Source organism: Salmo trutta, chromosome 14, assembly GCF_901001165.1.
Source record: "Salmo trutta chromosome 14, fSalTru1.1, whole genome shotgun sequence".
Lineage (NCBI taxonomy): Eukaryota > Metazoa > Chordata > Actinopteri > Salmoniformes > Salmonidae > Salmo > Salmo trutta.
In genome coordinates this window covers 60,051,969-60,079,815 of record NC_042970.1, presented here as the reverse complement: position 1 = coordinate 60,079,815, position 27,847 = coordinate 60,051,969, and the positions used below count along the sequence as shown (strand labels likewise).

The 27,847-nt window shown below is 41.7% G+C and overlaps 1 protein-coding gene and 1 long non-coding RNA gene across 4 annotated transcripts; one reads left to right on the top strand and one right to left on the bottom strand.

Annotated features, from left to right (window-relative positions):
• The first annotated feature begins 1,887 nt into the window (after positions 1–1,887).
• Positions 1,888–9,131, top strand: LOC115208503 (uncharacterized). Of its 3 annotated transcripts, none has more exons than XR_003881184.1 (3): positions 1,888–2,120; positions 6,572–6,719; positions 8,904–9,131. It is a non-coding gene; the product is annotated as an uncharacterized LOC115208503 (long non-coding RNA). The 3 variants fall into 3 exon arrangements; XR_003881186.1 differs by lacking the exon at positions 1,888–2,120 and adding an exon at positions 2,139–2,177; XR_003881185.1 differs by lacking the exon at positions 1,888–2,120 and adding an exon at positions 3,509–3,666.
• Positions 9,132–9,874: 743 nt separating this feature from the next.
• On the bottom strand, positions 9,875–25,643 carry LOC115208502 (peroxisome assembly factor 2). Its single transcript, XM_029776615.1, has 17 exons — positions 24,382–25,643; positions 23,904–24,073; positions 23,515–23,598; positions 23,185–23,287; positions 19,762–19,898; positions 19,213–19,324; positions 18,743–18,945; positions 16,847–17,033; positions 16,491–16,567; positions 16,133–16,265; positions 15,394–15,599; positions 14,911–14,972; positions 13,679–13,787; positions 13,076–13,192; positions 12,785–12,862; positions 12,457–12,596; positions 9,875–11,556 (listed from the first exon to the last, which is right to left on the bottom strand). Exons 1-17 carry the CDS (start codon positions 25,615–25,617, stop codon positions 11,420–11,422), a joined length of 3,291 nt encoding a protein of 1,096 aa, XP_029632475.1. The 5' UTR covers positions 25,618–25,643; the 3' UTR covers positions 9,875–11,419.
• Between the last annotated feature and the right edge of the window lie 2,204 nt (positions 25,644–27,847).

Genomic DNA, 27,847 nt, shown 5'->3' with positions numbered 1-27,847 from the left:
TTCCTGCCGCTGAAAACATCCCCACAGCATGATGCTGCCACCACCATTCCTCACCATAGGGATGGTTGCCAGGTTTCCTCCAGACGTGACGCTTGGCATTCAGGCCAAAGAGTTCAAGCTTGGATTCATTAGATCAGAGCATCTTGTTTCTCATTGTCTGAGAGTCCTTCAGGTGCCTTTTGGAAAACTCCAAGCGGGCTGTCATGTGCCTTTTACTGAGGAGTGGCTTCCGTCTGGCCACTACCATAAAGGCCTGATTGGAGTGCTGCAGAGATAGTTTTCCTCCTGGAAAGTTCTCTCATCTCCACACAGGAACTCTGGAGCTCTGTCAGTGACAATCGGGTTCTTGGTCACCTCCCTGACCAATGTCCTTCTCCCCCGATTGCTCAGTTTGGCCGGGCGGCCAGCTCTAGGAAGAGTCTTGGTGGTTCCAAACTTCTTCCATTTAAGAATGATGGAGGCCACTGTGTTCTTGGGGACCTTCAACGCTGCAGACATTTTTTGGTACTCTTCTCCAGATCTGTGCCTCGACACAATCCTGTCTCGGAGCTCTATGGACAATTCCTTCGACCTCATGGCTTGGTTTTTGCGCTGATATGCACTGTCAACTGTGGGACATTATATAGACAGGTGTGTATCTTTCCAAATCATGTCCAATCAATTGAATTGACCACAGGTGGACTCCAATCAAGTTGTAGAAACATCTCAAGGACGATTAATGGAAAGAAAATGCACCTGAGCTCAATTTTGAGTCTCAAAGCAAAGGATCTGAATACTTATTTAAATACGTTTTTTTATTTACACATTTTAGAATAAGGCTATAACATAAAATGTGAAATTTCAAGGGGTCTGAATACTTTCCGAATAAACTGTATAAAGGTTTCACACTTTATTTAACCAGGTGTGAAGAGTATAATGATCAGAATGTATGGTTCTCAAGCAACCAAGCAGTCAAGGTTCCATTAGAAATCAGGGTAATTACTCTGGATAATTGAAGGGAAATGAGTCAATCAAAAATATTACTACAAATCATTATAAAATTACATCAATTGTAATATTAAAGACAAATTGAAATTCATACCCTAACACACTAAACTGCAGTGAGTAAGAGGAGCCATTAGCCTGGCATATTTGATATTCTGCAGACTTACAACAGGGAATCACACAGCATCCCTCCGGAAATCCCCTCCCTCCCTCTCATTTGATGATCTGCAATGCAGTGCCAGGCCTTCCACCCTCCTCCTTCCCCTTTTTCTTCTTGGGCAATCTTTGCAGTGCCCAAACAGGGGGGCTATCCTGAGTTGTGCAGACTGGCAACTAAGCATGCCATTACAGTCCTACTCCTCCCACTCCTGCCTGGGCTGAGGACACATTTCCTGCATCTCATGAAGTATTGGCTGAAGCCACAGCTCCATCTAGAGAGCACTAGGTAGCCACTAAAATTAAAGCTGCTTCTATTACAAAATGCACAAGGTGTACTAACCAAAGGTTTCACAGCTGATAGTGAGTGTATGATTGGAAAATGATACATTTCTGAGCATGGTGGGTTCTAAATATGCTGTGTCTGTTCAAGTTGTGTCGCTTTTGAGCCAGTAGAGCACATTTTAGTCAAATATTTCCCGCAGTTAAAAGAATGTAGTGACAGTGCAAGGCACAGCATAATAAAAGGTATTGGAAATTAATAGCCAGATATTCTTCCACCAGAAAAGCAAAGACTGGGATGTAAGTGAACTTAAGTTAGTTGGATCACCTATGTGCCCACTTATTGTGGGGACATGACAGTTTGGCTGACCTCTTTCTACATTGTCCAATGGTTGTGTTTTTTATATTGGTCAAGTGCCGGATGTCATGGCAACGGGGCAAGTCGACACCCTGATTGGCTGGCTGGCCAGGATCATCCGTTGCGGTTTGCAGTGAGAATTGCTGAGTGGACCCTCCTTTTTAAAGCCCCCTCCCTGCCTCCCCCGTGGACTTCATGGCCTCCTATTATTTAGCAGATTTGTTTTTGCATCCTGGTTGAACCTTCTAGTGTGAAAGGAAGAAAAAAAACGATCAGGATCATATATGTGCCTTTGCAGGGACGCGGGGGGCATAACCTAACAAATGTGTGGGGTCAATTGGTAAGGACTGCTTTGCGTTTGTTATTCCTCCAGAGGTAGGAACTTTAGGCGAGTACTGTAAGTCGTGTGCCGAAAGAAGAGTGGAAGTTGACTGTGTGGCTTTAAGAGGGGTAGCTTGGGTGTGGATATACTAATGGCAGCAATTGGAGTTCCTCACCTCCATTTTAATACTTGAACTCTAAACTATTGCTCAGGAGTAAGACCCTCTCAACTCCTGATGTATTTAAGGCAAGTGCTAATAACTTGTAAGAAAGTAATTGTGGTATCTTGGTAGTTTTCATGCCAAACACAGACTACGGTATGTTCTACTTTGAAAAGTTATTCTCAATGGATATTTTAGGGCCACCATTCGGCTATAACTATATTTGAACTCTTATCAGTGTTTGGAATCTTTAGCTACCAATGAGGAACATTTGTAATGCTATTGAAGAACATTTGCTATGAGTGAGTGTATGCCTGGTTGGTGATTAGGTAAATGCTTTAAGATTTGCACAGACACTAAGCTCAGGTAAGCCAGCTAAGACATTTTTCTCTCCTGTCCATCCTGTAGCAACTAGCAGGATGGACAGGAGAGAAAAATGTCTGTTATCTGTCTTACCTGACTAAGGGGACTGGTCAGTAACAAAATGGCAAGATTTCAGCTCTCAGGTTGGGGGCTGGAATTGTAAACTGCATAATAGCAATCTTCTCACTCTCGCAAGTTGAGAGGGGGCACTATCAGAGCAGAAAAGAACAACCTGGATGTATAATGTGGAAATACAAGGGTGTGGAAATATCCATTATCAACAAGGAATGTTCTAAGTGAAGAAACTAATGGAAGAGGAAAATATTTTTGGCACTTGGTGAAATGTTTCGGATTTCCGACACTATGAGCAAGGACTATGACATTAATTGAACAACTACTTGAAAACGACCAGACACTTACTTTAACCTAGATGTCATGAAGAGGTCAGCAAGAGGTCAAGAACAATTCAGAGGGTTCACACCTAGGCTTCAATCAAACATGATATCTAAAGAGGCTCCTAAAGCTTTAGGACATTGATTAAGGTACAAAATAAAACACATTTTGAATTGAAAACACCCTACTCCTAACCTTGTACCACTTGAGAGGACAGAGAAACTGGAAATCTATCCTGACCTCTTTCCATAAAGCTAATGAAAAATGGCAATGATGAGGGGGAAGAGGGAGTGGGGATGGATGCACTGAACAAACAATGTTGCCCTCGGTACATTTAACATCAAGCCCGCAGAGGGACAACAATGGCTTCAGCAAGGCCATACCACATCTAAACATTGCTAGATTTCTCTCTGGTCAGTTTAGCCGCGCTCGACCAGCAAAAGTTGAACAATTGAAGGTTTTATATTTTCCATCGTGCTCAGCAGTCAGAACTCGGTGGGGCTGCGCGGGGTCGGACATATGTAAGGGCTAAAAGGCTCGCCCGTGGTGCAGACTGCTCGCACGTCTGCCGCTGTGCAATAGCAAAGAATGTGAGCTCGGTGTAAGAAGGTTGCTATGGTGCTTCGGTGAGGACTGTTACTGGTTGAGGTACTGTTCTGGTTTCTTTTTCAGGTTTACTTTATGGAAGCCTGCCACAAGTGAGTGCAATTTAGATGCCATTTGATTAGGTGTGATTCAAAGCCATTTCTGTTAGTGTAATCCATTGTCCCGGCCTAGTTGTCGTTCCACATATCCTCATGCGACAGAGTGTGCGACAAAGTGGATGAAGTTTATTCAGTAGTTTGACGCCATATAGGTTAGGGTGGAAATTGCAGCCATACATTTTTAAGATACATACACGTTCTGTATGTACGGCTCTCTCAGTAGCGTGTGGCTGTGTGCCCTTGTCAGCAACCATAGTAACAAATTGTTTCCTCCAAGTATTCAGGTGTTTAAACTGTGCATGCTTTAAGGATAAGCAAGGCAAGAATATTGCATTAGGTCTAAAATACATACAGAAAAAATGCTGGTGATATAGGTATCAGAGGAGATGAGATTGATGTGTGCGCATTGGCAGTCCAGAACTTTACGGTAAACCCAAGAGTGTTGGTCACATAAAAGGTCAATAGTTGAGGTTGTCAGCCACATTGTTTTTAGCATGTGCTTTGCATATTCACATGCAAAAACAAGTTAATTGAGGGCAACTAAACAAGTACAACACAGAATTGGGCAAGGGACACCCAAACTTTGCAGCCTAGCAAATACATATATTATATATACACACAGTTGAAGTCAGAAGTTTACATACAGTACACCTTAGCCAAATACATTTAAACTCAGTTTCACAATTCCTGACATTTAACCCTAGTAAAAATTCCCCGTCTTAGGTCAGTTAGGATGAACACTTTATTTGAAGAATGTGAAATATCAGAATAATAGTAGAGAGAATAATTAATTTCAGCTTTCATCACATTCCCAGTGGGTCAGAAGTTTACATACACTCAATTAGTATTTGGTAGCAGTGCCTTTAAATTTTTTTACTTGGGTCAAACGTTTTGGGTAGCCTTTCACAAGCTTCCCACAATAAGTTGGGTGAATTTTGGCCCATTCCTCCTGACAGAGCTGGTGTAACTGAGTCAGGTTTGTAGGCCTCCTTGCGCTCACACGCCTTTTCAGTTCTGCCCACAAATTTTCTACAGGATTGAAGTCAGGGTTTTGTGATGGCCACTCCAATGCCTTGACTTTGTTGTCCTTAAGCCATTTTGCCACAACTTTAGAAGCATGCTTGGGGTCATTGTCCATTTTGAAGACCCATTTGCGACCAAGCTTCAACTTCCTGACTGATATCTTAAGATGTTGCTTCAATATATCCACCTAATTTTCCTATCTCATGATGCCATCTATTTTGTGAAGTGCACCAGTCCCTCCTGCAGCAAAGCACCCCCACAACATGATGCTGCCACCCCCGTGCTTCACGGTTGGGATGGTGTTCTTCGGCTTGCAAGCTCCCCCTTTTTCCTCCAAACATAACGATGGTCCTTATGGCCAAAAAGTTATATTTTTGTTTCATCTCGCCAGAGGACATTTCTCCAAAAAGTATGATCTTTGTCCCCATGTGCAGTTGCAAACCTTAGTCTGGCTTTTTTATGGCGGTTTTGGAGCAGTGGCTTCTTCCTTGCTGAGCGGCCTTTCAGGTTGTCGATATAGGACTCGTTTTACTGTGAATATAGATAACTTTACCTGCTTCCTCCTGCATCTTCACAAGGTCCTTTGCTGTTGTTCTGGGATTGATTTGCACTTTTCGTACCAAAGTACGTTCATCTCTAGGAGACAGAACGCGTCTCCTTCCTGAGCAGTATGACGGCTGTGTGGTCCCATGGTGTTAATACTTGCGTACTATTGTTTGTACAGATGAACGTGGTACCTTCAGGCATTTGGAAATTGCTCCCAAGGATGAACTAGACTTGTGGAGGTCTATAATTTTTTTGGTGAGGTCTTGGCTAATTTCTTGAATTTCCCATGATGTCAAGCAAAGAGTCACTGAGTTTGAAGGTAGGCCTTGAAATACATCCACAGGTACACCTCCAATTGACTCATATTATGTCAATTAGCCTATCAGAAGCTTCTAAAGCCATGACATAATTTTCTGGAATTTTCCAAACTGTTTAAAAGGCACAGTCAACTTCTGACCCACTGGAATTGTGAATCAGTGAATTATAAGTGAAATAATATGTCTGTAAAGAATTGTTGGAAAAATTACTTGTGTCACGCACAAAGTAGATGTCAAGAAATTTGTGGTTGAAAAACGAGTTTTAATGACTCCAACCTAAGTGTGTGTGTGTGTGGATATATATATATATACACACATATATATATATATAGTTAAATCAGACCAACCGTATATTTAGCTTGAGATCAGATCTTGATCAAAATTGCAAGTTAGCTGCTTGCTGTATAGTCTCACCTGAAGGGCTTCAGATAATTGACAAAGTGGTGTTACTTCTCAACATTAGTAAGCTTTCAGGACAGCAATATGATTACGTGAAAGGAGATTCAATAATGGTCATTTCAAATCCATTAACTGGCAGCAGGGCCTTTACTCAGGATGAATGATTAAGTAAATATCGTATTTGATTGCCAAATTGGGGCCAAGTTATTATTGACATTGTACTTATGAATGATTGCACATTTTATCTGTGCAATTATCTAGGTCAATACTGCCTAAAAGAAAGAAAACAAGTATTTCACCTCCAAGCCTCAAGCCTAAAAGTATTGACCTCATGTTAAATGTGGAACCAGTAACAGACACAAGCTTCCAAGAGAAATTACATGCATGACTGCATGAGATTATTTTTCCTCGCCTTCATATACAATTACTAAAACAATGGACAACCTCTTGTGCAGATAGTCAGTCATGCAGTAACAGTCAAGTTAGCGGTCATATAATGTACACCGTGCTTATATAAAATGGTGCTGTATAAACTAGTGGATTAAGCTGTTACCATTCCCCCAGGTTTCCCAAGGGGACGCTACTGAGAAGCTGGCTCACCAAGTCCCGGCCCAGACTGCTCTTGCTCATCGCGGGGTTGAAAAGGCCTCAGGTGACCCTCATGCGGAGGAAAAGGATGAAGCGCACAAAAGTAGCAAAGGCCACGTAAGCGGTAAATATGGCTAGTGTTGCATGTAAGAATAAACTCCCCTCAAAACGGATGATTCTTAAATAACTATACCCGTCACAAGAGACACCCAAACCCAACAGTTGAGATTGAGGAACAGTTATTGGTCTAAGGAAATTGGTGTGTGTTGTGTGTAGTCTTCCAACACTTAATAGAAACCGTAAATTCTAATCATAAATGAATAATGCCTACTGTAAAGGAATAAACAGTAACACTTTATTTAAAGCTGACAGTGAAAATTCTTTATAACTTGTTATAAGCAGGTAGGAGCCTTCGAGATGTCTTATTATAAGGCTTGCAATATGTCTAATCAAATCTTCAAAGTGACAAAATGTAGTCAGGATCATTACTAGATTATATAAGACATAAGGAGGCCAAACATGCTTCTGATTAGTTTTGCATAACGTGTTATACCTGTTGATGTAAAGTGTAACTAGATAAAATATTAACTGTACACTAAAGTTGATGGTTAATATTCGGCTTAATAATTAGAGTTCTGTGATGCCTACCTGTCGGGTTTCAAAGCCAGTCAAGAAAAGAGGAAGGACTCAAGAGCAATTGCGCACAGCACACTTTCCTGTCCTCAAAATTCAGTAGAATGACTACCCAGCAGAGGTTCCAATCTTACCCCCAACGACAGACCACAGTTTACTATGCCAAATGGCACTCAACATGACCATAGGCTATGTTCAGAATGGGGAACTACTTGCTAAAATACTTGCATACGACATGAGCATGCACATTGTACTAAACATACTACATCCGGTAGTGAATATGGGCAGGTATTCTAGGCGGGATTGCAAATGCTAATCCAACACCTAGAGGTCCCAAACTCTTGACAAGAATATTGTCATTTTACCATAGAGTTATCTTGAGTTAGTACCTTGCCAGTAGGCTAGCTTGGGCTACAGCTACCTTCCCATTGTCATGACAGTATTCTGATGTTTGAAATCAAACTATCGCATCACTCATTAAAGGATAAGTGTTGGCTGCTAAATATGTCAATCAGATCTGAGACAAATAGGGGCATATCTTTGGTGTTAGCCACAACCCCTTCCTCCAGTAATGCCTTCTGGGATAGAAATAAACATTCCTGTGATAGTGTACAGTGATCTCATACAATAAAATAGCCACTTTGATTTAGCCATAACATGAAAATTTTTTTTTATAGGTTTTCCTCCATTGTACCGCATTCAGTTTTCCACTCGTTTGATGTGTCCCACTAGTGGCAAGTTTTACAACATACAAATGGGAAATAGACCGATTCATGGCTAAATCTAAACATTGTTACAGTGTCATATCTACATTTGAGCCCCGGTTGCCATAAACATTTTAACTTAACTATGTAAGCGCTTACAAAAACGTTTAAAAATCGGAGAAACTCCATAGATCCCCATATTCATCTTGTACTCTTGATGTGTGCCCTCTGCTGCTAGAGTCTCTGGTACTGCACTCATCTGTGCGACCTCAGTGGTAGAAAATATATCTAATTTTGAGAGCTGTAATTCTTACATAAAAATCAGACATTCCTTGCTGTTATTCAATTTTGGGGCAAATGTTGTATGACATCCTGGTCTGTCAACCATACTTAAACAAACATACTACCCTGCATACTTTGTACACTGCAGCTAAACATACTATGTAATTCTGAGCCATAGTCTCATTCTACAGCCATAGTCTCTAGGATAGGATAACACTACATGCACTTGCATAATGAAGATGGGGTGTAGAAGTTAAGTAAAATCAATTTGAAGGCTTCAAAAAGGTCAGTACCCCCTCAACCTACATGTCAGACTTCTGGTTGGCAATAAGATCTAATATACAGGACCAAATCAGCCTCTTAAAAACTAAATTCCCACCAGCAGCATAACCTCCGATGCTAGTGGCATGCTAATGCTCTGGCCTGTTTCCTAGTGGGCATCTTGCCTCTGTATTCATCATTTCCCATTGGAAGCAGTCAGCATATTTCAACCTGGATCAATTGTATACTTTACAATTGCCTAAGTAACCAAAGTGTGCCTTTTGTTTTTTTCCATTATCTTGATATATTATCGTTGCCATATCTAAATTAATATTGAACTATATAGGCCTGTTGTAGCAATTAGTCAGTTCATTTGTCAAAATACAAATGATGATCAAATTGAAAAACACATGTTCTTTGTCTTATAGAACCTGCAATCGAATGCCGCATTTCACTTGAGGTCTTGGCAAAGAGGATCTCCCCACCGGAGTTAGATATGAAAGACGAAGACATGGAAGAACTACGTTTTGAATCTTTGTCGAAGCAACGAACTAAAAGCCAAAGCAAACAGAAAAGGGGTTTAGCGTCTTTTGTGAAAACAAGGGATCTGCAACAGAGATCTAGACCCCCTGATTAAATCGAGATCTTCTCCTACACGCCCATTTGTATATCTCTTCAAATCCAAATTTGTTATGGTTCATTATAGTATAATGAGTGTGACTTGTACATTATTTACATCCAGTGGCATACATTTAGTTTAACAGAACTGACTATCGCTGTGTTCTTAGGATAGATATTTTCCAGTCAGAGAATGATTTGTTGTTTCACATAAACAAATTTGTGTTTGAGTGGGTGAATAAGAAAATAGTGCCTCTCCATGGCAAGCAGGTGCAAATATCTAAACCACAGTAGGTACACACGATTAATGCAACTCTGGGCCAGTGAAAGAGTCGCCATTAACAATCTGACCCATCATTTTTCCTTATTTTACATAAACCATCCAAGTGGCTTGAAAGGGGAAAAACAGAGCGAGAAGAGGTTAAACCTTGAGGTAAACATTCAAAAATCTGATCAAATTGTATGGGTCACATACACATATTTTGCAGATGTTATTGCAGGTGGGGCGAAATGCTTGTATTCCTTTACAAATAGGTAACAATTCTAGGCAACACTTTCACACTCAAATCATAAAGTCTACTTTTACAGTGCCATGGACAAGACAGAAAATCTGTTTGGCAATTAACATTTTGTTTATTTTTTTACTACATTATCTAATATTGCCTATTGTATTTAGGTGAATGGCAAGCTTTCACAAAATCAGGTATCATGAAATAACAAAGCACTTAAAATATATATGACACTGCAATGTATTGGCAAGGTTTCAAGTAAAGCAAGTTAATAATTTGGTAAAGTTTATTTTACCATCCCAAGTAATACACTTTTTTTTTTTTTTTTTTTTAAATCAGATCATAAATTACATAAACATTACAATCACTTAACCTCGCTAGCAAAAAAAGTTTGCACCATTTGAAAGTTATAGTTAACACAATTAACAATTTATAGATTTGTTTGTCTTACTTTTGTAATCATATTGTCATTTTTGCTACCATGAGATGGGAAGCACAATGTCTCACCATACAAAAATATAAGTATCGTTTTTCACATTGATAGCAATCTTTGAATATTATAAATTATTCATTTTTCATGGTTACACTTTACACTAAGTTGTCCCATTTCACATGTAAATACTTTAACTTCCGTTACACAATCTTCAAATGACAAAATTGGAATAGTCAAAATTAACGTAGATAATTACTAAACTCTAGTTCAAGCTCAACTTTGGTTTGAACCATACACATTGAAATTCCTCCAACAATGCATCACTCAGAGGATCATCAGCTTTGTTACTCATATTTACTCATGCTGTAACAAATTATTTCTTAAAACAATAAACTGCCAACTTAATATAAAGTGTGACCGGATACATTCTCATGGATTAATGCGGTAGCTTTGTTTCAATATGTATTTGTTCTAAACTGTACTTAAGTGATTCATATTTTTAAAATGTTTCATAATTGTGAATTTTGTATTACTGAATTTATTTTATGCAAATTATCTACAGGGCGGAAGGGGAAACTCTGCACCAACCAGTGTTACCCAAAACTTGGTCAAGGAGAACTTGAGTATGCTGGTTTTCCATCAACCCATTATATTAATTGTTTTTATTTGAACTGTTGATGGCTTGGCTGGGTCTTTTGTTGCTCAAACAAGTCTCTGAAAGGATGGCTTGTAAAAGAAACCAGCATTCAAAATAGTTCAGGTTGGGGAAGCATTGGAATAATAAACCACTCGAAATTTGGAACATCCTGTTGAAATGCAAGACTCAGTAAGAGAGAACTTTGCAATTAATGGACTTAAATTGGACAACATATGGCTAGTAACTCCAGTGAGAATAGAGAAACTAAACAGAACAGCAGCACTAGTGTCACTTTGAGGATATAGGAAAGTGATGTCCCAACTTTACTCCTAGGAGGTCCATGGATATACTAGTTTTCATTTGAACAACTCATATGCATTTGTTGCTGCCATGAACACTGCCAAGTTCAGATGCTTAAGCTCAAGTCAGAAACTAGTGGTTACAAATATACAACACAAACCTTAAGTTGACTGTTCAGATTGATTTTGCAAACTGTACAAATGTGGTCCACATCCAATATTGTGCATTAATTAGGTTGTGTACTAGTTTGGTCCCTTGGACTAAACGACACTGCTCATTCACTCTTAGTGCAGAGAAAAGGAAGAGAATTTCACAACCCCAGTTTTTTGCAGAGCCAACACTCTTGAGGAATACACGCTTGCGGTAGAGGATTTGGGGTAATGTAGTGCATGCAGAAGAGAATAGCTTAGCGTCATAATTGAGCGGCACTAGGCTTGGGTGGCTTGGTTATTTTGCAGTGAGTTTCTGCTGAATGAGTTTATATTTGAGCAGCTCTTGTTCAGAGACGGACGGTTTGAGGCAATCCAACGCTTGGTTAAAGTCTTCAGCAGAGAGTATGAGAGGAGTATCCTCTGTGTCCAGACCTGAGAGTGAAAGAGGGAGAGAGAGAGAAATGGAGGGGCAGTGGAAACAATAAAACGGGGGTAGAGAATATAGCAGAGTAGAAGGGGGTCGTGGAGAGAAAGGAGAGTGTGAAAGAGATAAATAAGTCCCTAATGCACTTGTTACTAACGCTCGAGGTTGCCATAGGGCTCTAGGAACTGAGACGGTCATCTCTTAAAATACTATTAACAGTAAATGAGATTATTATTTAGAAAGGGATGATATGAAAGAATGGTATTTTATATATTTTCCAGTACAACATTTATAATGGTTTAAGTTTTTGTGGAATGAAAAATTCATAGAGAAACATAATTGCCACAAATTCTACACTGTAGTAAAAACTTCTGAACATGACTCTGAATGATCTCGTAATGTGTCCATGTGTTGTCAAAATAAGATATTCATTTTATGGTTGGTTTCTACAGTACATGATACGAGGAGGTTGTAGGGATAAACGGGACAAACGCAAGAATTCAGCTGATAAACAAAATGGGTTTATAGCAATGAGACTATGGATTTTATAAGCACATTATTTGGGTAGATTGTCCACATTGATTTTATTTTAAAAACGCCAAAAGGTATGTTTTTTAATAAATGGACAAGATAAAGATACCATTGAAGATTCACCATTGTATTTACATTTAAATATTAAAAGTGGAACTGTTGTATTTTCAAATGATTTGACCGTTTGTTTAGCCCACTCATGTGAACAGTGAGGTACTGAGGCAATCATACATCCCAGTTTTCCATTCTTCTGTTTCAGGCAGGCTTTCAAATTCCTGTATTTAAGACCAACGTTTGTTTTTACACCTGAAGGAGGATTTTTAACCAAACTTTACAAGGAAAATGTACATGTCTCCATTTGTGACGGCCAAACGTACCATCAGTGACACGTGCAATCTTCCTCTTAATGGCAGACGTCATGGCGTCGGAGCAGAGAGCATATATGTCCGCCCCTGTGAGCTGAGGTGGGCAGCGTTCCACTACATCCTGGAGACTGACGCTGGGGTCCACCTTGAACCTGAGAGCACAGAAACACAGACACGCATAGCAATTCACATTCAAACATATGGTATTTGTGCTGTAACACACTTCTGCACTTTAACCTTGATTCTGCGAGGATAACTATTGAAAAAAACACCAGTAGTTTTACCAGCTTTTTGCTGTTCATGTTTGACAGTAAATGATAATCAGGCAGGACACACATACTTTCTGACTATGGCCTTCAGAACTTGCAGCTGAGACTCTTTGTCTTCATTGATCCCAACATACACCAATTTGTCAAACCTGAAAAAGCAGCAGAGGAAACCATAAGGTCAAAAACATAATGGAAAAGACAGAAAAAAAAGAGGCTTTTAGAACAATAAAGTACAGACTTGTCCAACATCTAAATGTTGACTTTTTCAGAAGGTACATGCCTGTAGGTGTATACTACATAAACATTTGCTTTGTGAGGAGACTCACACTGATTGACTAGACAAACCGTAATTTGAATCTCACCTGCCAGGTCTGAGCAATGATTGATCGAGCAGGTCTGGCCGGTTGGTGGCGCCAATCACAAACACGTCCCCAGAGGAGTGAAGTCCGTCGAGCTCAGCCAGGAGCTGAGAGACCACCCTACAGTTAACAGAGATCAGGTTCAAACAAGGAAGAGGATGAAGTTGTCCTTAGGCACTGAGCTATGATCAGTTTTCTGTTGTTTCCCCCCAACGATTAAGGTCAGAATTTGGGGAGGGTAAACTGATCCTATATAAAATGGAGGGAAGCAGGGTTTTACAAGAAAAGACAGTCACTGATCTTCTGAACACGCAAAACACCTTCATGATATTTTAACACTCCACAAAATGACAGTGTGTCAGTACTAAGATTATTCAATAGCCACACACTTTCATTGGCCTCAATGAGAGAAATGGAATGTAAAAGGCCCAGTTTCGCCTACGGAAAATGTTTGTCAAACAAGGGTGACTCTGGATCTCCAAAATAACCTGTTTGTCGCATAATATTTTATGACGTGATCTAACTGCTTTGTCGAAATGATTTTAAAAAAATAATCATAATGATACATTTTCAGTGGTGTATTGTCCAAAAATCAATCCCACCCACCTGTCCATGACTCCACCAGAGTCTCCACTGCGCCCTCTGTTGGGAGCTAGAGAATCCAGCTCGTCAAAGAAGATGATACAAGGGGCCGCCGCTCGAGCTTTGGAGAACACTGAACGAGAGAGAGGAACAACAGTCACATCATAGGGCATTGGCTCTCACAAAATGTACACTACCGTTCAAAGGTTTGGGGTCACTTAGAAATGCCCTTGTTTTTAAAAAGAAAAGCACATTTGTTGTCCATTAAAATAACATCAAATTGATCAGAAATACAGTGTAGACATTGTTAATGTTGTGAATGACTATTGTAGCTGGAAACGGCTACAATTTGAATGTAATATTTTGAATGGAATATAGAACAAGAATAGACTGACGAGTTTCAGAAGGAAGGTGTTTGTTTCTGGACATTTTGAGCCTGTAATCGAACTCACAAATGCTGATGCTCCAGATACTCAACTAGTCTAAAGGCAGCCAGTTTTATTGCTTCTTTAAATCAGCACAACAGTTTTCAGCTGTGCTAGCATAATTGCAAAAGGGTTTTCTAATGATCAATTAGCCTTTCAAAATGATAAACTTGGATTAGCTAACACATCGTGCCATTGGAACACAGGAGTGATGGTTGCTGATAAATGGGCCTCTGTACGCCTATGTAGATATTCCATAAATAAATAAAAAAAGCCGTTTCCAGCTACAATAGTAATTTACAACATTAACAATGTCTACACTGTATTTCCAAAAAATGTGATGTTATTTTAATGGGAAAAAAAAAAAAAGTGATTTTCTTTCAAAAACAAGGACATTTCTAAGTGACCCCAAACTTTTGAACGGTAGTGTAAATGCGTATATTTAGACTTGACCTCTTGTCTTCACTAGGATGTTTTCAGACAATGCAACAGGAGCATGAAGAAGAACAAGCATAAGGCAGTACAAAAGTAGTAGTGAGCTTGGATCCTCTGCAAACAATTTGTTGGATCTCACAGGGATGTGTCGGTCAATAGACCATCAGGGTTTTACAGAGAGGTGTAAACTGCTCTGCTTTTGAAATGTACACAACACTTACAGTTGATTGCATGTATTCAACACTTACAGTTGATTGCATGTATTCAACTAGGGCCTGATTTAGAGTTGAGATAAACGCGTGCAACGCAGAAAGGTCACTTTGACGAAACCTTACTGGCACGCCATGCGCCAGGGGAGTTAAACAAACAGCCATCTAACTCCACTACTACACTCACCCTCTCTCACGTTCTCCTCGCTTTGACCCACGTACATGTTTATGAGTTCTGGGCCTTTGACACTAAACGAAGAGGAAGACAAAGCCATCAGGATTCAAGCACAATCATTCAGCTGAATGTGTGTAAGAAATATGGATGATCCGCTTATTCACCACAAGATGCTCATTACCCGGTGTCGGGGTCAGGGGGGTGCAACAGTACAGAACAATCGGATAGAAATCTATTATGTAGAACAGACACTCCTCCGTCACTTAGAATAGGGAATGTTGGCTCTATATAAGAAATGTCTATTTCTCCAGCTTTCTCATCCCTTTTTTCCTGACACCAGGGTCATGTACAGTTGGGAGAAACATTGCGTGAAAACAGGGAGGTGCTATCTGAACCTGTCCAACAAGAAACACTTTTTTCCGTTGCAACTGTTTCACTACAGTGTGCCCAACTGAACTTGACCCAGTCATCCAGGCTCCTCTGGTTGTCTCCTACCTGAGGAAGGTCATGGAGCACTCGGTAGCCACAGCCTTGGCCAGCAGGGTCTTGCCCGTGCCGGGAGGCCCGTAGAGGAGCAGGCCGGCGCGGCGCAGGCCCAGGGACAGCAGCTCGGGCCTCTCCAGGGGCAGCTGCACCGTGTCGAGGATCTCCCGCTTCACCTGCTGCAGGCCGCCAACGTCCTGCCAGCGCACACTGGGGATCTGACCACACACACACACACGTTACACTTCTCCACCATAAGCAGTTGATCAGTGTCAGTAGCCTCCTCTGAGCCAGTGAAACATGGGCTACAGTCTAATTCTCTACCCATCGTGAAGTGTGCACTCGTACACTTCCACTCATGGATTTAAAAGGAACGGACTGGTATGAAGAATATGTGGGAAACTCCCTCCAGCCATGCTTGTAACAAATCATATGGTTTTTAAATGCATGAGGGGGAATGAACTAGTGAACATCTGGAGAAGGGTAGAGAATCGTAACAGAGACATGGGTTTCATCTAAACTGAAAAAAATTAAATGTATGACTTAATTAAAAAAAAGAAAAAAATAATAATAATTGTCCTCTCCTCATCTCTCCTTTAACTGCACTGACTGGAAAACAATATGGTGGAAGGTCATCATTAGACTGGCTTTCACCTGGTCAGTTCTTTCAGACCAATGCAATGTAGGAGAGGAGGCAAGGAAAGGGACGATTATTTAGATCATTTGAGAAATAGCCGTGTTCGGGGTGTACCTTCGGGGCTCCGATGGCCTGAGAGTGGGCGTCTTGGAGGGTCTCCAAGGCATTGGTAAAGTCCTGGGACAGGACGGTTACCCCACAGGCACATAGGTCCTCTTCCTCCTGCACACTGGCCCCCTCTGGGAAACTGAACACAAATGCCTGCCTCAGTCATTCTGTAGTGGTATGATGTCCTTTTGAAATAATTCATTTTTTTAAGTAGTAGTAAACTTGGTTATGCAGCCAACAGAGACAATCACAAGGAATAGGACACAATATACAACATAACAAGAACAACACATTGTGCATAGTTGCTAGAGTTCAGCGGATATTCAGTGGGGAAGAGGAGAGCAATTGCGGGTGGACGACTCACCAGGACTGGAGTATCCTTCCGTGGGCAGATTTACCAGCCTGAGTCAGCAGTGCACTGAGGTCCCCCAAAAGAAAGCCCTGTGAGTCGAGAGGGAGGTATAGAGAGAAATATAAAAAGAGGACAGAGGGGGAGGTGTTAGAAGGACCATCAAAAGTCATGGTCCTTCCGAATGTGTGTCTTCCACAAAACCAAACTCACTTCCATAGATTCTCAATTGCTCTCTAAACCAATCTGGTGCCTTTTAAATCTTTGAAGGGGGATGTGAACAAGTGAACAGACATTTTGGGGAGAATGAGAATTGGGCTGGTGTCTATGAAGTATTAATATAATGGCTAAAACCATGCTATGGATCTCACCGCAGTGTGCTTTGCCAGCCTGGCCAGGTTGACGTCCCTTCCCAGGGGCATGCCCTCGCTGAGGCTGGCCAGCATGGCCCGGCGCTGCTCCTCACTGGGGCTCTCTATCGACACCTGGTGGATAAAGGCTGCCATCACGTCGGACGACAGCTCCCGGGGTTTACTCACCGCCGCCACCACGACCACACTAAGGGGGAGGGGGAAAGAGTGACGGAGGTTATAGACGTAGCCGTTCCTTCTTTGCCCTTCATTCAATCATACTGAAAGTAACATTTTGTTTCTTGTTGTTGCAATAAGGTCTGGTGGCTCAATTCAACTGAATTCACATTGCGTTATTTACGCAATAGGTCCCTTTATCTAACAGAAAAACAAACACTATCACCGTGTAGATGCTTCCAGTTATTGGAATAAGAAGTGTGTCGAATTAAATTTTATTGGTCACATACACATGATTAGCTAATGTTATTGCGGGTGTAGCGAAATGCTTACGCGGATTGAATAACTACACTGTTTATATTCTGCCATATTACCAGTCACCTTGCCCTGGTTAAATGCGGTGGTTCGCGCATTCAGGTTCGCTCAATTGCCACCATCTATCCACGGTTTCTGGTTAGGGTAGGTTTTAATAGTCACAGTGGGAACTACATCGCCTATACACTTCCTTATGAACTTAGTCACTGTATCTGTGTATGCGTCTAGGTTATTTCCGCAAGCTACCCGGAACATATCCCAGTCCACGTGATCAAAACAATCCTGAAGTGTGGATTCCGATTGGTCAGACCAGCATTGAATAGTACGAAGCACGGGCACTTCCTGTTTGAGTTCCTGCCTATAGGACGGGAGGAGCAAGATGGAGTCTTGGTCAGATTTGTCGAACTGAGGGCGGGGGAGGGCCTTCTAAGCATTTCGGAAGTTTGAGTAGCAATGGTCGAGAGTCTTAGTAGCGCGAGTAGGACAGTCAATATGTTGATAGAACTTCAGCAGCCTAGTCCTCAGATTTGCTTTGTTAAAATCCCCAGCTACAATAAATGCAGCCTCAGGATATGTGGTTTCCAGTTTGCATGAATTCCAGTGAAGTTCTTTGAGGGCCGTTGAGGTTTCTGCTTGAGGTGGGATATAAACGGCCGTGGCGATAACGGAGGAGAATTCTCTTGGGAGATAATATGGTTGGCATTTAATTGTGAGGTATTCTAGGTCGGGTGAACAAAATGACTTGAGTTCCTGTATGTTCCTAGAATTACACCATGAATCGTTAATCATGAAACACACCCCTCCTCCCTTCTGCTTCCTGGAGAGATATTTATTCCTGTCTGCGCGAGGTACTGAGAATCCTGCTGGCTTTACCGACTCTGACAGAGTATCCCAAGAGAGCCATGTTTCCGTGAAACAAAGTATGTTACAGGCCCCGATGTCCTTGCTCTAAGCTCATCAACTTTGTTATCCAAAGACTGAACATTAGCGAGTAATATACTCGGAAGCGGTGGGTGGTGTGAACACCTAAGTCGAACCAGCAGGCCGGCTCGAGTGCCAATCCTCAGCCGCCGATGTTTTGGGTCGGCCTCTGGAATAAGTTCTATTGCTCTGGGGAGAGTGAAGAAAGGATCTGCTCCAGGGAAGTCGTATTCCTGGTCGTAATGCTGGTAGTTCTGGTGAGTTACCGCCACTCTAATATCCAATAGTTCTTCCCGGCTGTATGTAATGACACAAAACATTTCCTGAGCTAATAATGTAAAAAAGTTGCGATGCTGCCATCTCCGTCAGCGCCATCGTGTGTGTGTGTGTGTGCATGCGCGCGCACAGGCAGAAGCTTACAGTAGTAGTAACAAAGGCACTGCATAAACATGGCTATGGCCGGGATCGACTGAATTCTAGCCTTGGTTAAGATGGATGGGCTACCTGGCAGGGGCGTGGGCAATGAACTGGCACAGGGCGGCTATGACCCTGGCATCGTCCTCGGTGCCATCCCTGGGCTGGCCCAGCAGCTGCAGGTTCCTGAGCAGCAGGATGCACGGTCGGTGGGCCTCGGCTCGCTGGAAGACAGACTTCATCTTCGCCTCGCAGGCGGCGGCCGTGTCGGCGCAGAGGGTCACGCAGTCCACCTGCACAGGGGCAGAGAGAGGAAACTTTTGAACATTTCCAAACATTTAACATAAGCAACTTAAGACTAAAGTTAAGTCCCGTAACTAAGGGTGAGGATAGCCTTAGATTTGATCTGCTTACGGACTGAGTATTTCACATGAAATGAATCATATTACAACCTCAATTCTAATGGCTATAGAGCGAGTAACCCCATAAAAACTAATACATGTACATTTGTATTTTAATTCAATCTTGTAGTAAGCCAGTTGTGTGATTCTGAAGGATACCTTCACTAAGTGCAGATGGAGTCTACGGCATGCAGCTCTGACAGAGGTGAATTTGCCACTGCCACTCGGTCCCAGGAGGAGGATGGTGCACCCGCTCATCAGAGCAGCAGAGCTTGAAAACAAAGTTGATACAAAATAAGTCAGCATAGAGATAAAAAGGAGTGCGGATAACAGTTATTCTACATACAGTAAGTATCCTGTTATATTGGCTATGACTAAATCTTGTTCACTTACACTTTACATATTGTTTACCGTGTTGCCCTTGGTCTGCGGTATCAGCTGACATATACAAGCCAATAATGGTAACCGGGATGATTTGAATTGCATTTATGTCCGTGTCTGTTTTCAGGAAGATGCCCAGGACCGTACTTACGAGACTCCAAATAGAAAACGGGGAAGGACTACCTGAACTTCCAATAAGATGTCTGATAAGAAACTCTCGTTTCTGTTGCAAAGCGTTTTACATTGCAAAACCTTTTGCTATGGTTTGCACTAATGAATACAGCCCAGTTGTGTAAGATGATGTCATTCTGCTGAGTTAACACTGACCTTTCATTCATGTGGGGCTGGATGATAGTGGAGAATTGGTCCACGGTGCTGGAGAGCCCAGGGGGAGACAGGCTAGTCCAGAGGGAAGGCTCCTCGCCAACAAGGGAACAGGGAGCCAGGCTATTGGTGGAGCCTCCCTAAAAAGGACAAGTAATATGCATGGAAGGTGTGTGTCAGTTGCAAAAAGTAAACAACTGGAGAAACCTTGTCATTTTGAGACAGGTGTTTGAAGCAGCAGAAGAGTGTAGGAGCGGTTGCTAAATAACTGTAAATAATTTTAGCCGATGAGCTAATGATGAGCTAATCATGGCAAACAGTGGAGTGAAACAATCTTATTTATTGTTAAATTAGCCAACGCAAATGTCTTTGCTAGCAAATGCGATGCAGTCTCCAAACTTGTAAGGGGTCTAGTCATGTTCACTTTGATGTTTGTGACATCTCTACTTTTAAGCTAGTAGACAATCCTCAAAATGGCTTTAGCTTTTGAGATACCCCTGCCCAAGGTATAGCAAACAGAACCATGCTTTTCCATATCTCTAAGGTCTCCCATTATTGAAATGGATGGTTGTATCGCAGACACTGAAAACTGTAATTTTTTCAGTCAAAGGTTCCTCTTTGAATTGGAATTGTTTAGCCCCTACTGTCGCAATTACGTTGGGTCAAGACTATTTGTGTGTACTTCATCGATGGTAGAAATCCAATATGCCCACCATATACACTCAAACACCTTTGTCTGGATATATAAAAAAGGCAGCAGACTGCAAGGCATGGCAGCCTCAAGTATTCCAAGCCACAAGCCTCTTTGACGATCAATGAGACAACCGGGAGGCTCCAACGAAATGAAAGAGAATCCAACCCTGGGTTCTGACACTCGGTCCCTAGCTCTACAACTTGCCCCCCACTGTGGTATAACATGCCACTCCAGGATTGGGCTGTTAAGTCACCTCCTTATAATTTAGAAGTGAGCTTTGATTCATTGCTAGTCTAATTTGTCCGTCTGAATCAAACATGACCTCCCGCTGGCTCACTGCATTTGTGAAGCACAACGAGATGTTCCGGTGGCTTTTATCCTGTTCAGGTTGAGCTGGCACATTGCTTCTTCCAGACAAACATGCCGACCATCCTGGCTGTCTGCCCTGGAGTCGCTGTATATATTGACTTGGTGACAGCTATAGTGTATGAAGAGAATGCAACGACACATGACAAGCGCATAAAGCAAGTGTTAACTACAATGAACTAACACAACCTGACACTCAATGACAAGAAATTCCATCAACTTTGTGGGCCTTCACGTCATAGGAATTGAACCTCTCCAATGTCAATACCATCTTGAATCTCCCAGAACAGTCCTTGATAAGCCCACTCCAGCATCAGTCCTTCCCTCGGGCACTACTAGAGACACCATGGTACTGGACTGCCACACGTCAGGCCATTCACAGCCAAATTGCCATCTGGAAAATGCTGGTGTGCATTGCCTTAATATGTACCCATTTTGCTACCAACCTGAACTGGACTCACATGTGAAGAATTAGCTTTCATGCTCCTCTGCAACCCTTTTACTGTCCATCTTCAAATGTATGTGTGTGGAACTGTGCTATGTCCCTCAAAACCAATGCTTCTTAATCATAGTCTATGACCTAGCTACACTAGCTAACCTCTACGTAACCTGAGGTCACCCTCACAGGTTCTGTCACACTCCACATCTCCTGCTGGGCATGCCCCAGTCCGTTATCAATGCCAACCTCCCACAGTTAATATCGGACAAATTATCATCCTAACTGACTTCCAAAGGAATATAAAGAAATATGTACGACATGACCTGCAGGACTTTTTGCCACATTCAATATATAAAAAAATAGTATGTTTGTGACAGCCGTTACAGACTCTCCTTACAACCAAACAGTATCCCCAAGCATCATTCAGGCTGGGATAACATTCCACTTAGTCAATGGGTCTCTTTGGTATGCAAGCTTCATCTGCTAACTGACAATAGCGAACTGTAGAAATGAAAACTGATCACCCTACAGCCCCAATACCCCACCAGTCATACAGGAAGGACACTGCTCTTGTCGCTGCAGCTTGCCAAGAATGACCAGTTAGCTGTGCAAGCTGATCAGGCCCCAGAACTACAACCACCACTGGCTACAGGTCAGGCCCCAGAACTACAACCACCACTGGCTACAGGTCAGGCCCCAGAACTACAACCACCACTGGCTACAGGTCAGGCCCCAGAACTACAACTACCACTGGCTACAGGTCAGGCCCCAGAACTACAACTACCACTGGCTACAGGTCAGGCCCCAGAACTACAACCACCACTGGATACAGGTCAGGCCCCAGAACTACAACCACCACTGGCTACTTTGTCTTCTCACTCTGTAAGGATACATTGTCTTGGTCACCTCAAAGACTGTGAATCAACCTTGCACACTTAAGTTTTAGTGGGGAAAAGAAGGCTGTACATAGCTACTAGAGTAGCTGACTGTTGTATTACAGTTGTGGCGTCCTTGCTGTTACGATACAGTGTGCTTATGTCGTGAAAGAGAAAGGGGGTATACCTAGTCAGTTGCACAACTGAATGCATTCAACCGAAATGTGTCTTCGGTATTTAACCCAACCCGTCTGAATCAGAGAGGTGCGAGGGGATGCCTTAATCAATATCCATGTCATCAGCACCCGGGGAACAGTTGTTGTTAACTGCCTTGCTCAAGGGCAGAAATATATATAAAAAAAAAATCACAATAGCCACAACATCAAAAAACATGTAACTGTATGGATTTTTCTCAGGCAGGACCATACAGCACTGAATGAGAACAAATTTAACTTGGAAAGTTGTCTATTGAATAGCTACCAAAAAGTGAAGTTGACATAACTATTCATAGTTGATATTTACGACTATTGTATATGTGTGTTTACAGCTCTACATTTCAAAGATGCATTAAGATATCCTAATGCTGTCTGTTTGTGTATGTAGGGCAGACAGCTGACTACTTGTATTTACAATTTTAGCAATATCAGAGCTTGCAATATGGGGTTACATGAGCTTACGTGACCCACACCCCTCCAGCCGGACATTATTCTGCACTTTTTGAGTTAAGGGGTGTCACAACATCTATCAAATGTAAACCCTTTTGCAGTAATGTATTTGTACATTTTTACATGCACATCCCATTTCATATATGGGAGAACTTAAAGATATCTGAAAACATGGTTGTGTTTTGTTATACCTCAGGTAGGGGTATCTCAACATTTTGGAGGCCTTGCACTAGCTTAGTTCCAAGCGTAGGCCTATTGAAATACATACTTCACCACTCAAAAGAGCAAGACATAACTAGTATTGAATGTTCACTTTATGCATGCGGTCTTAAAACTGTCTGAATCTGGCTATTGATGTGACATTTTATGTAAAAAGTTGAAACGTACCATGTATAGAGATGTGTGGACAGTGTCTGCAAGGTAAGGACCTTGGTCTTCCTCCTCTGTAGAGCCACAAACCTTTTTCACTTTGAAATACACAACCGGCCACCTAACGAAAGTTCAGAGTTCGAAGTAAGAAAAGTGTCATCGAATAACCAATCATGTGCTCATGTTGATTTGACGTAAAGCAGCAAGATATGGTGGCACGCCATTTTATCTGACACACACTGTAGTATAGGAGAAACATTTGTTAAATCATTATGGTCAACCTCCCTCGGTTGTTCCGAGTGTAAATGGATAAATAAGTGTAAGCATTAGTCTGCTTGACGTGTGGACCTTGTGATTCCCTCAGAGTTGCTCTCCATGACTTCAGGATGTCCTTCAGATGGGATGCCCAAAACACCGCCCAGCTGCACAAGTCTGGGAGAGAAGGAACAAAGGTAAAAGATAAAAGGTAAAATACAGCACGGTGCATGCAAAACAAATCCTACAGGGAAGATGCAACAAACCAACAACAGTATGAAGCACAAACCAAGGCCAGAGTCGCATTCATTAGTGCACACAATAGAAAAACCTTTTGCAACAAACAGAAAATGGGAGTTTCTTATAGGCCAAATTCAGGTAGTCCCTCCCCAATTTCAGCCCATTCACTTCCGTATGGTTACCAATGAATACAAAACATTTTTATAATTAGTACAGATAGAAGGGCAGAGTATTTCACTAACCTTGGTATGGTAAAGTGCTCACAGAGAATACTGTCAAAGGGACCATGAGAATTGTATTCTGGGGAGATGACAGCATCAATGTGGAGCTCTTTGGCTAACAGCGGTGATGCTGATCGAGAGAGGCTCTCAGAAAGCTGAAGACCTGACTGAGAAACGACCCAGTTCCATCTCTGAGATAATTCAAAGAAATGCAGCAAATAATTCAGCATTATGATCATTATTATGCGAAGACAAATCTGTGTCCCAAATTGTCAGTTGCTTGGATGTTCCAGGATTTGAGAATTGGCGTATATGGGCATGCGCATCCCTTTCATATTAAACTTTCCCTTTAACCTATTCAAATTCATTTGAATATAAACTAAGAAAAAAAGTTTAGAGTTGCAATGACAACCTGCATGCAAATGGACATGGAGGTCGTCGCACAACACTTAACTTTCAACTAAAATGTAAGAACAAATATGTACAAATATTTACTCACCTTTATCTTCACAGCTCTGCTACTGACTGGCGCTGGCTCTCCGTTTGACAAGTTGAACCAATGAGTCGGCGATATGAAGCCAACGTTGTCTTGAAGGTCCAACTCCGCACACTTGCTGAAATCTGCCACAACAACCAAGCCGAGGTGGACCATTTCGGCGCCCGTAGATGGCTCTTTGCCAGGTGCGTTATCATCGGCTTGGCCGGGACTTGGCAGGGATTCGCCTCTGTAGGACGTCTTTGTCGTTTCTGATGAGCAGTTAAACCTAGACACCACTACCCACTCACGGTTGAATAACCCGAGTTTGAGCAGCAACTGTTTGCTTACGAAAATAGTACTGTCTAAATCGATTTTAGCATCGCGCTTCTCCACTAGTACAATTCTCCCTTGACGGTACAAGCGATGAATATCCACGATTCTGACATCCAGCCTACACTCCAGTGCTTGCAAAAAAGCGGATAAACTCGAGTCCAATACTTGCCTGTTGTCAAGTAAAGAGCTTCCCCCGCCAAGACTATTCGCGTAGTGTGCAAAATCAGAGACAAATAGCGAGGTCAGATTTCTAGTAGCCAAAGCATTCGAGGTCTCCAGTGCACCATGTTGCGCAATGTCTCTGCAGTCGGTGACCACCACTGTTGTGTTGATTGTTATCATCCCCTGCGTTATAGGTGTACACTCCAACACAACTAAGTCGAACAGAAAGTGTTGCACTTGAGATATATCATCTCCAAGTAAAGGGTGATAGGGAAGTGATAGCGAGTCCCCTTGTCGTGCCAATAGTGGTTGACCTTGGCACGAAGCCAGTATGAGAAGTCCATTGGAAAACTTATCCGAGTTTGCCCACTTGAAACTCTGTCTTGTTCGTGCCCCTATAACAACTTTTCTAATGGAAAACGGTGACAGTGAGCGTACAACTCCCCTTATATCATCCTGGAGACCGTAGTGTTTGAGAAAGATCTTACTTGTGTACAGCTTTAAAGTTGTGTTGTTTCCATCCGCCCCACAACCTGACGTCTCCTCTGTTGAGTGCGCGCAGAGCAAAACGGCAGTTTTCCCGAGTGTTTGAAGCTTCCGTGATGTGAATAAAAGGGTCGAAGTAGGCTCAATGCAACTTGGAAACGCATATCTAAATTGTGACTTGATAACAAGCACGTGCAAAGGATTTAAGTGCGTTGGAAATGTATCTAAACATGACAGTTCTACCTGAGCTGCCATGTTGGGGGAGCGCATGCGCATCGGGCAATATTTTGTCCGGAAGCGAAAGCAGTTCGGGTGAAACAACTCCTTCCTAGAAGTTCCTTTGATGCCTGTATACAAAAATAACTTTCGCAATCTATTGACCTACAAAAAAAGTAGCTGTAAATAACAAAAATGAACTATCTCTGAATAATGAAATAAGAAAAATGCACGCTCACAGCAGTCGGTGACCGGTGGCTACTTTGTCTTCTCACCCTGTAAGGATACACTCATGTCTTCTTGGTCACCTCAAAGACTTTGAATCAACCTTGCACACTTAGTTTTAGTGGGGAAAAGAACGCTGTACATACACTACTAGAGTAGCTGACTGTTGTATTACAGTTGTGGCGCGCTTGCTGTTACGATACAGTGTGCATATGTCATGAAATCGAAAAGGGTATACCTAGTCAGTTGCATAACGGAATGCATTCAACGAAATGTGTCTTCGGTATTTAACCCAACCCGTCTGAATCAGAGAGGTGCGAGGGGATGCCTTAATCAATATCCATGTCATCGGCGCCCGGGGAGCAGTTGTTGTTGGGAGTTAACTGCCCTGCTCAAGGGCAGAAAGGCATATATATATATATATATATATATATATATATATATTAGTACGTATATATTGTATTGTGTATATATATATATACTATTTATATATTGTATTGTGTATATATATATATACTATTTATATATATATACTCTTTACTATATGTATATATGCAGAAAGGCAAACGCAATGTTTCATTGGAAACGAATGTAGTTCTGTACCAAAATGCAATGACGTTGTCGGTGTGTTCGAAAACGTTCTGTGTGCTCCATACAGTACGCTGGATTGATTTATCGAATGTATGCATCAAACTGTAAGTGCTTTGGTGTAAAGTAATTCATAAAATATACTTGAAAGTACTACTTAAGGAGTTTTGGGGGATATCTGTACATAACTATTTATATTTTTGACAACTTTTACTTCACTACATACCTAAAGAAAATTATATACTTTTTACTCCATACATTTTCCCTGACACCCAAAAGTACTCGTTACATTTTGAATGCTTAGCAGGATAGGAAAATTGTCTAATTCACACACTTATGAAGAACATCCCTGGTCATCCCTACTGCCTCTGATCTGTCAGACTCACTAAACACATGATTCATTTGTAAACGATGTCTGAGTGTTGGAGCATGCCCCTGGCTATACATAATGAAAAAAAACAAGAAAATGGTGTGGTTTGCTTAATATAAGGAATTTGAAATGATTTATACTTTTACTTTTGGTGCTTAAGTATATTTTAGCAATTACATTTACTTTTGTAAGTAGATTTAAAATCAAATACTTTTAACCTCTTTGATACTTTTAAACATTTACTCAAGTAGGATTTTACTGGGTTACTTTCCCTTTTACTTGAGTGTTGAATAATGGTGCCGAAAGAGATGGCTGTCGTTTTACGATCCTGTAAACAATTGTGCTATTGTGTATGTTTTTTCACCTTATTTGTAACTTATTTTGTACATAATGTTTCTGCCACCGTGTCTTATGACCGAAAATAGCTTCTTGATATCAGGGCAGCGATTAGTCACCCCGTACTGGAGCAATTTTTCTTCAACGAGTCGGACGGGAAGGATTTACTTCAGATACCCGACAGGGCCCTCATCCCCGTCATTCTCAGGAGGAAAAGATGGAGATATCGTGGACGACGGTCCGGGTGCCTTGTAAGGATCCATCACCGAGAGGGTAATCTACCTTTACCATCGGTCCTATTAGCCAACGTACAATTAATCGATAATAAAATAGACGAACTACGAGCACGTATATCCTACCAACGAGACATTAAAAACTGTAATATCTTATGTGTCACCAAGTCGTGGCTGAACGACGAAATGATTAACATACAGCTGGCGTGTTTTAAGCTTTTTCGGCAGGATAGAACAGCGGCCTCTGGTAAGACAAGGTGATATGTATATTTGTCAACAACAGCTGGTGCACAAAATCTAAGGAAGTCTCAAGGTTTTGCTCACCTGAGGTAGACTATCTCATGATAAGCTGTAGACCACACTATCTACCAAGAGAGTTTTCATCTCTAGAGACATTACCTCTCTCATCGTCACTCGATGCCTAGGTTTACCTCCACTGTATTCACATCCTACAATACCCTTGTCTGTACATTATGCCTTGAATCTATTCTTCCGTGCCCAGAAACCTGCTCCTTTCACTCTCTGTTCCGAATTCACT

What these genes read in the sequence shown, in the direction of transcription:
- LOC115208502 (XM_029776615.1), bottom strand. Translation starts at nt 25,617, where the DNA reads ATGCGCATGCGCTCCCCCAACATGGCAGCTCAGGTAGAACTGTCATGT. An exon ending in CGAGGAGAACGTGAGAGAGG is followed by an intron (nt 13,788 to 14,910) that starts GTGAGTGTAGTA and finishes TCTCTCGTTCAG; the next exon opens with TGTTCTCCAAAGCTCGAGCG. An exon ending in CTGAAGGCCATAGTCAGAAA is followed by an intron (nt 12,597 to 12,784) that starts GTATGTGTGTCC and finishes CTGTGCTCTCAG; the next exon opens with GTTCAAGGTGGACCCCAGCG.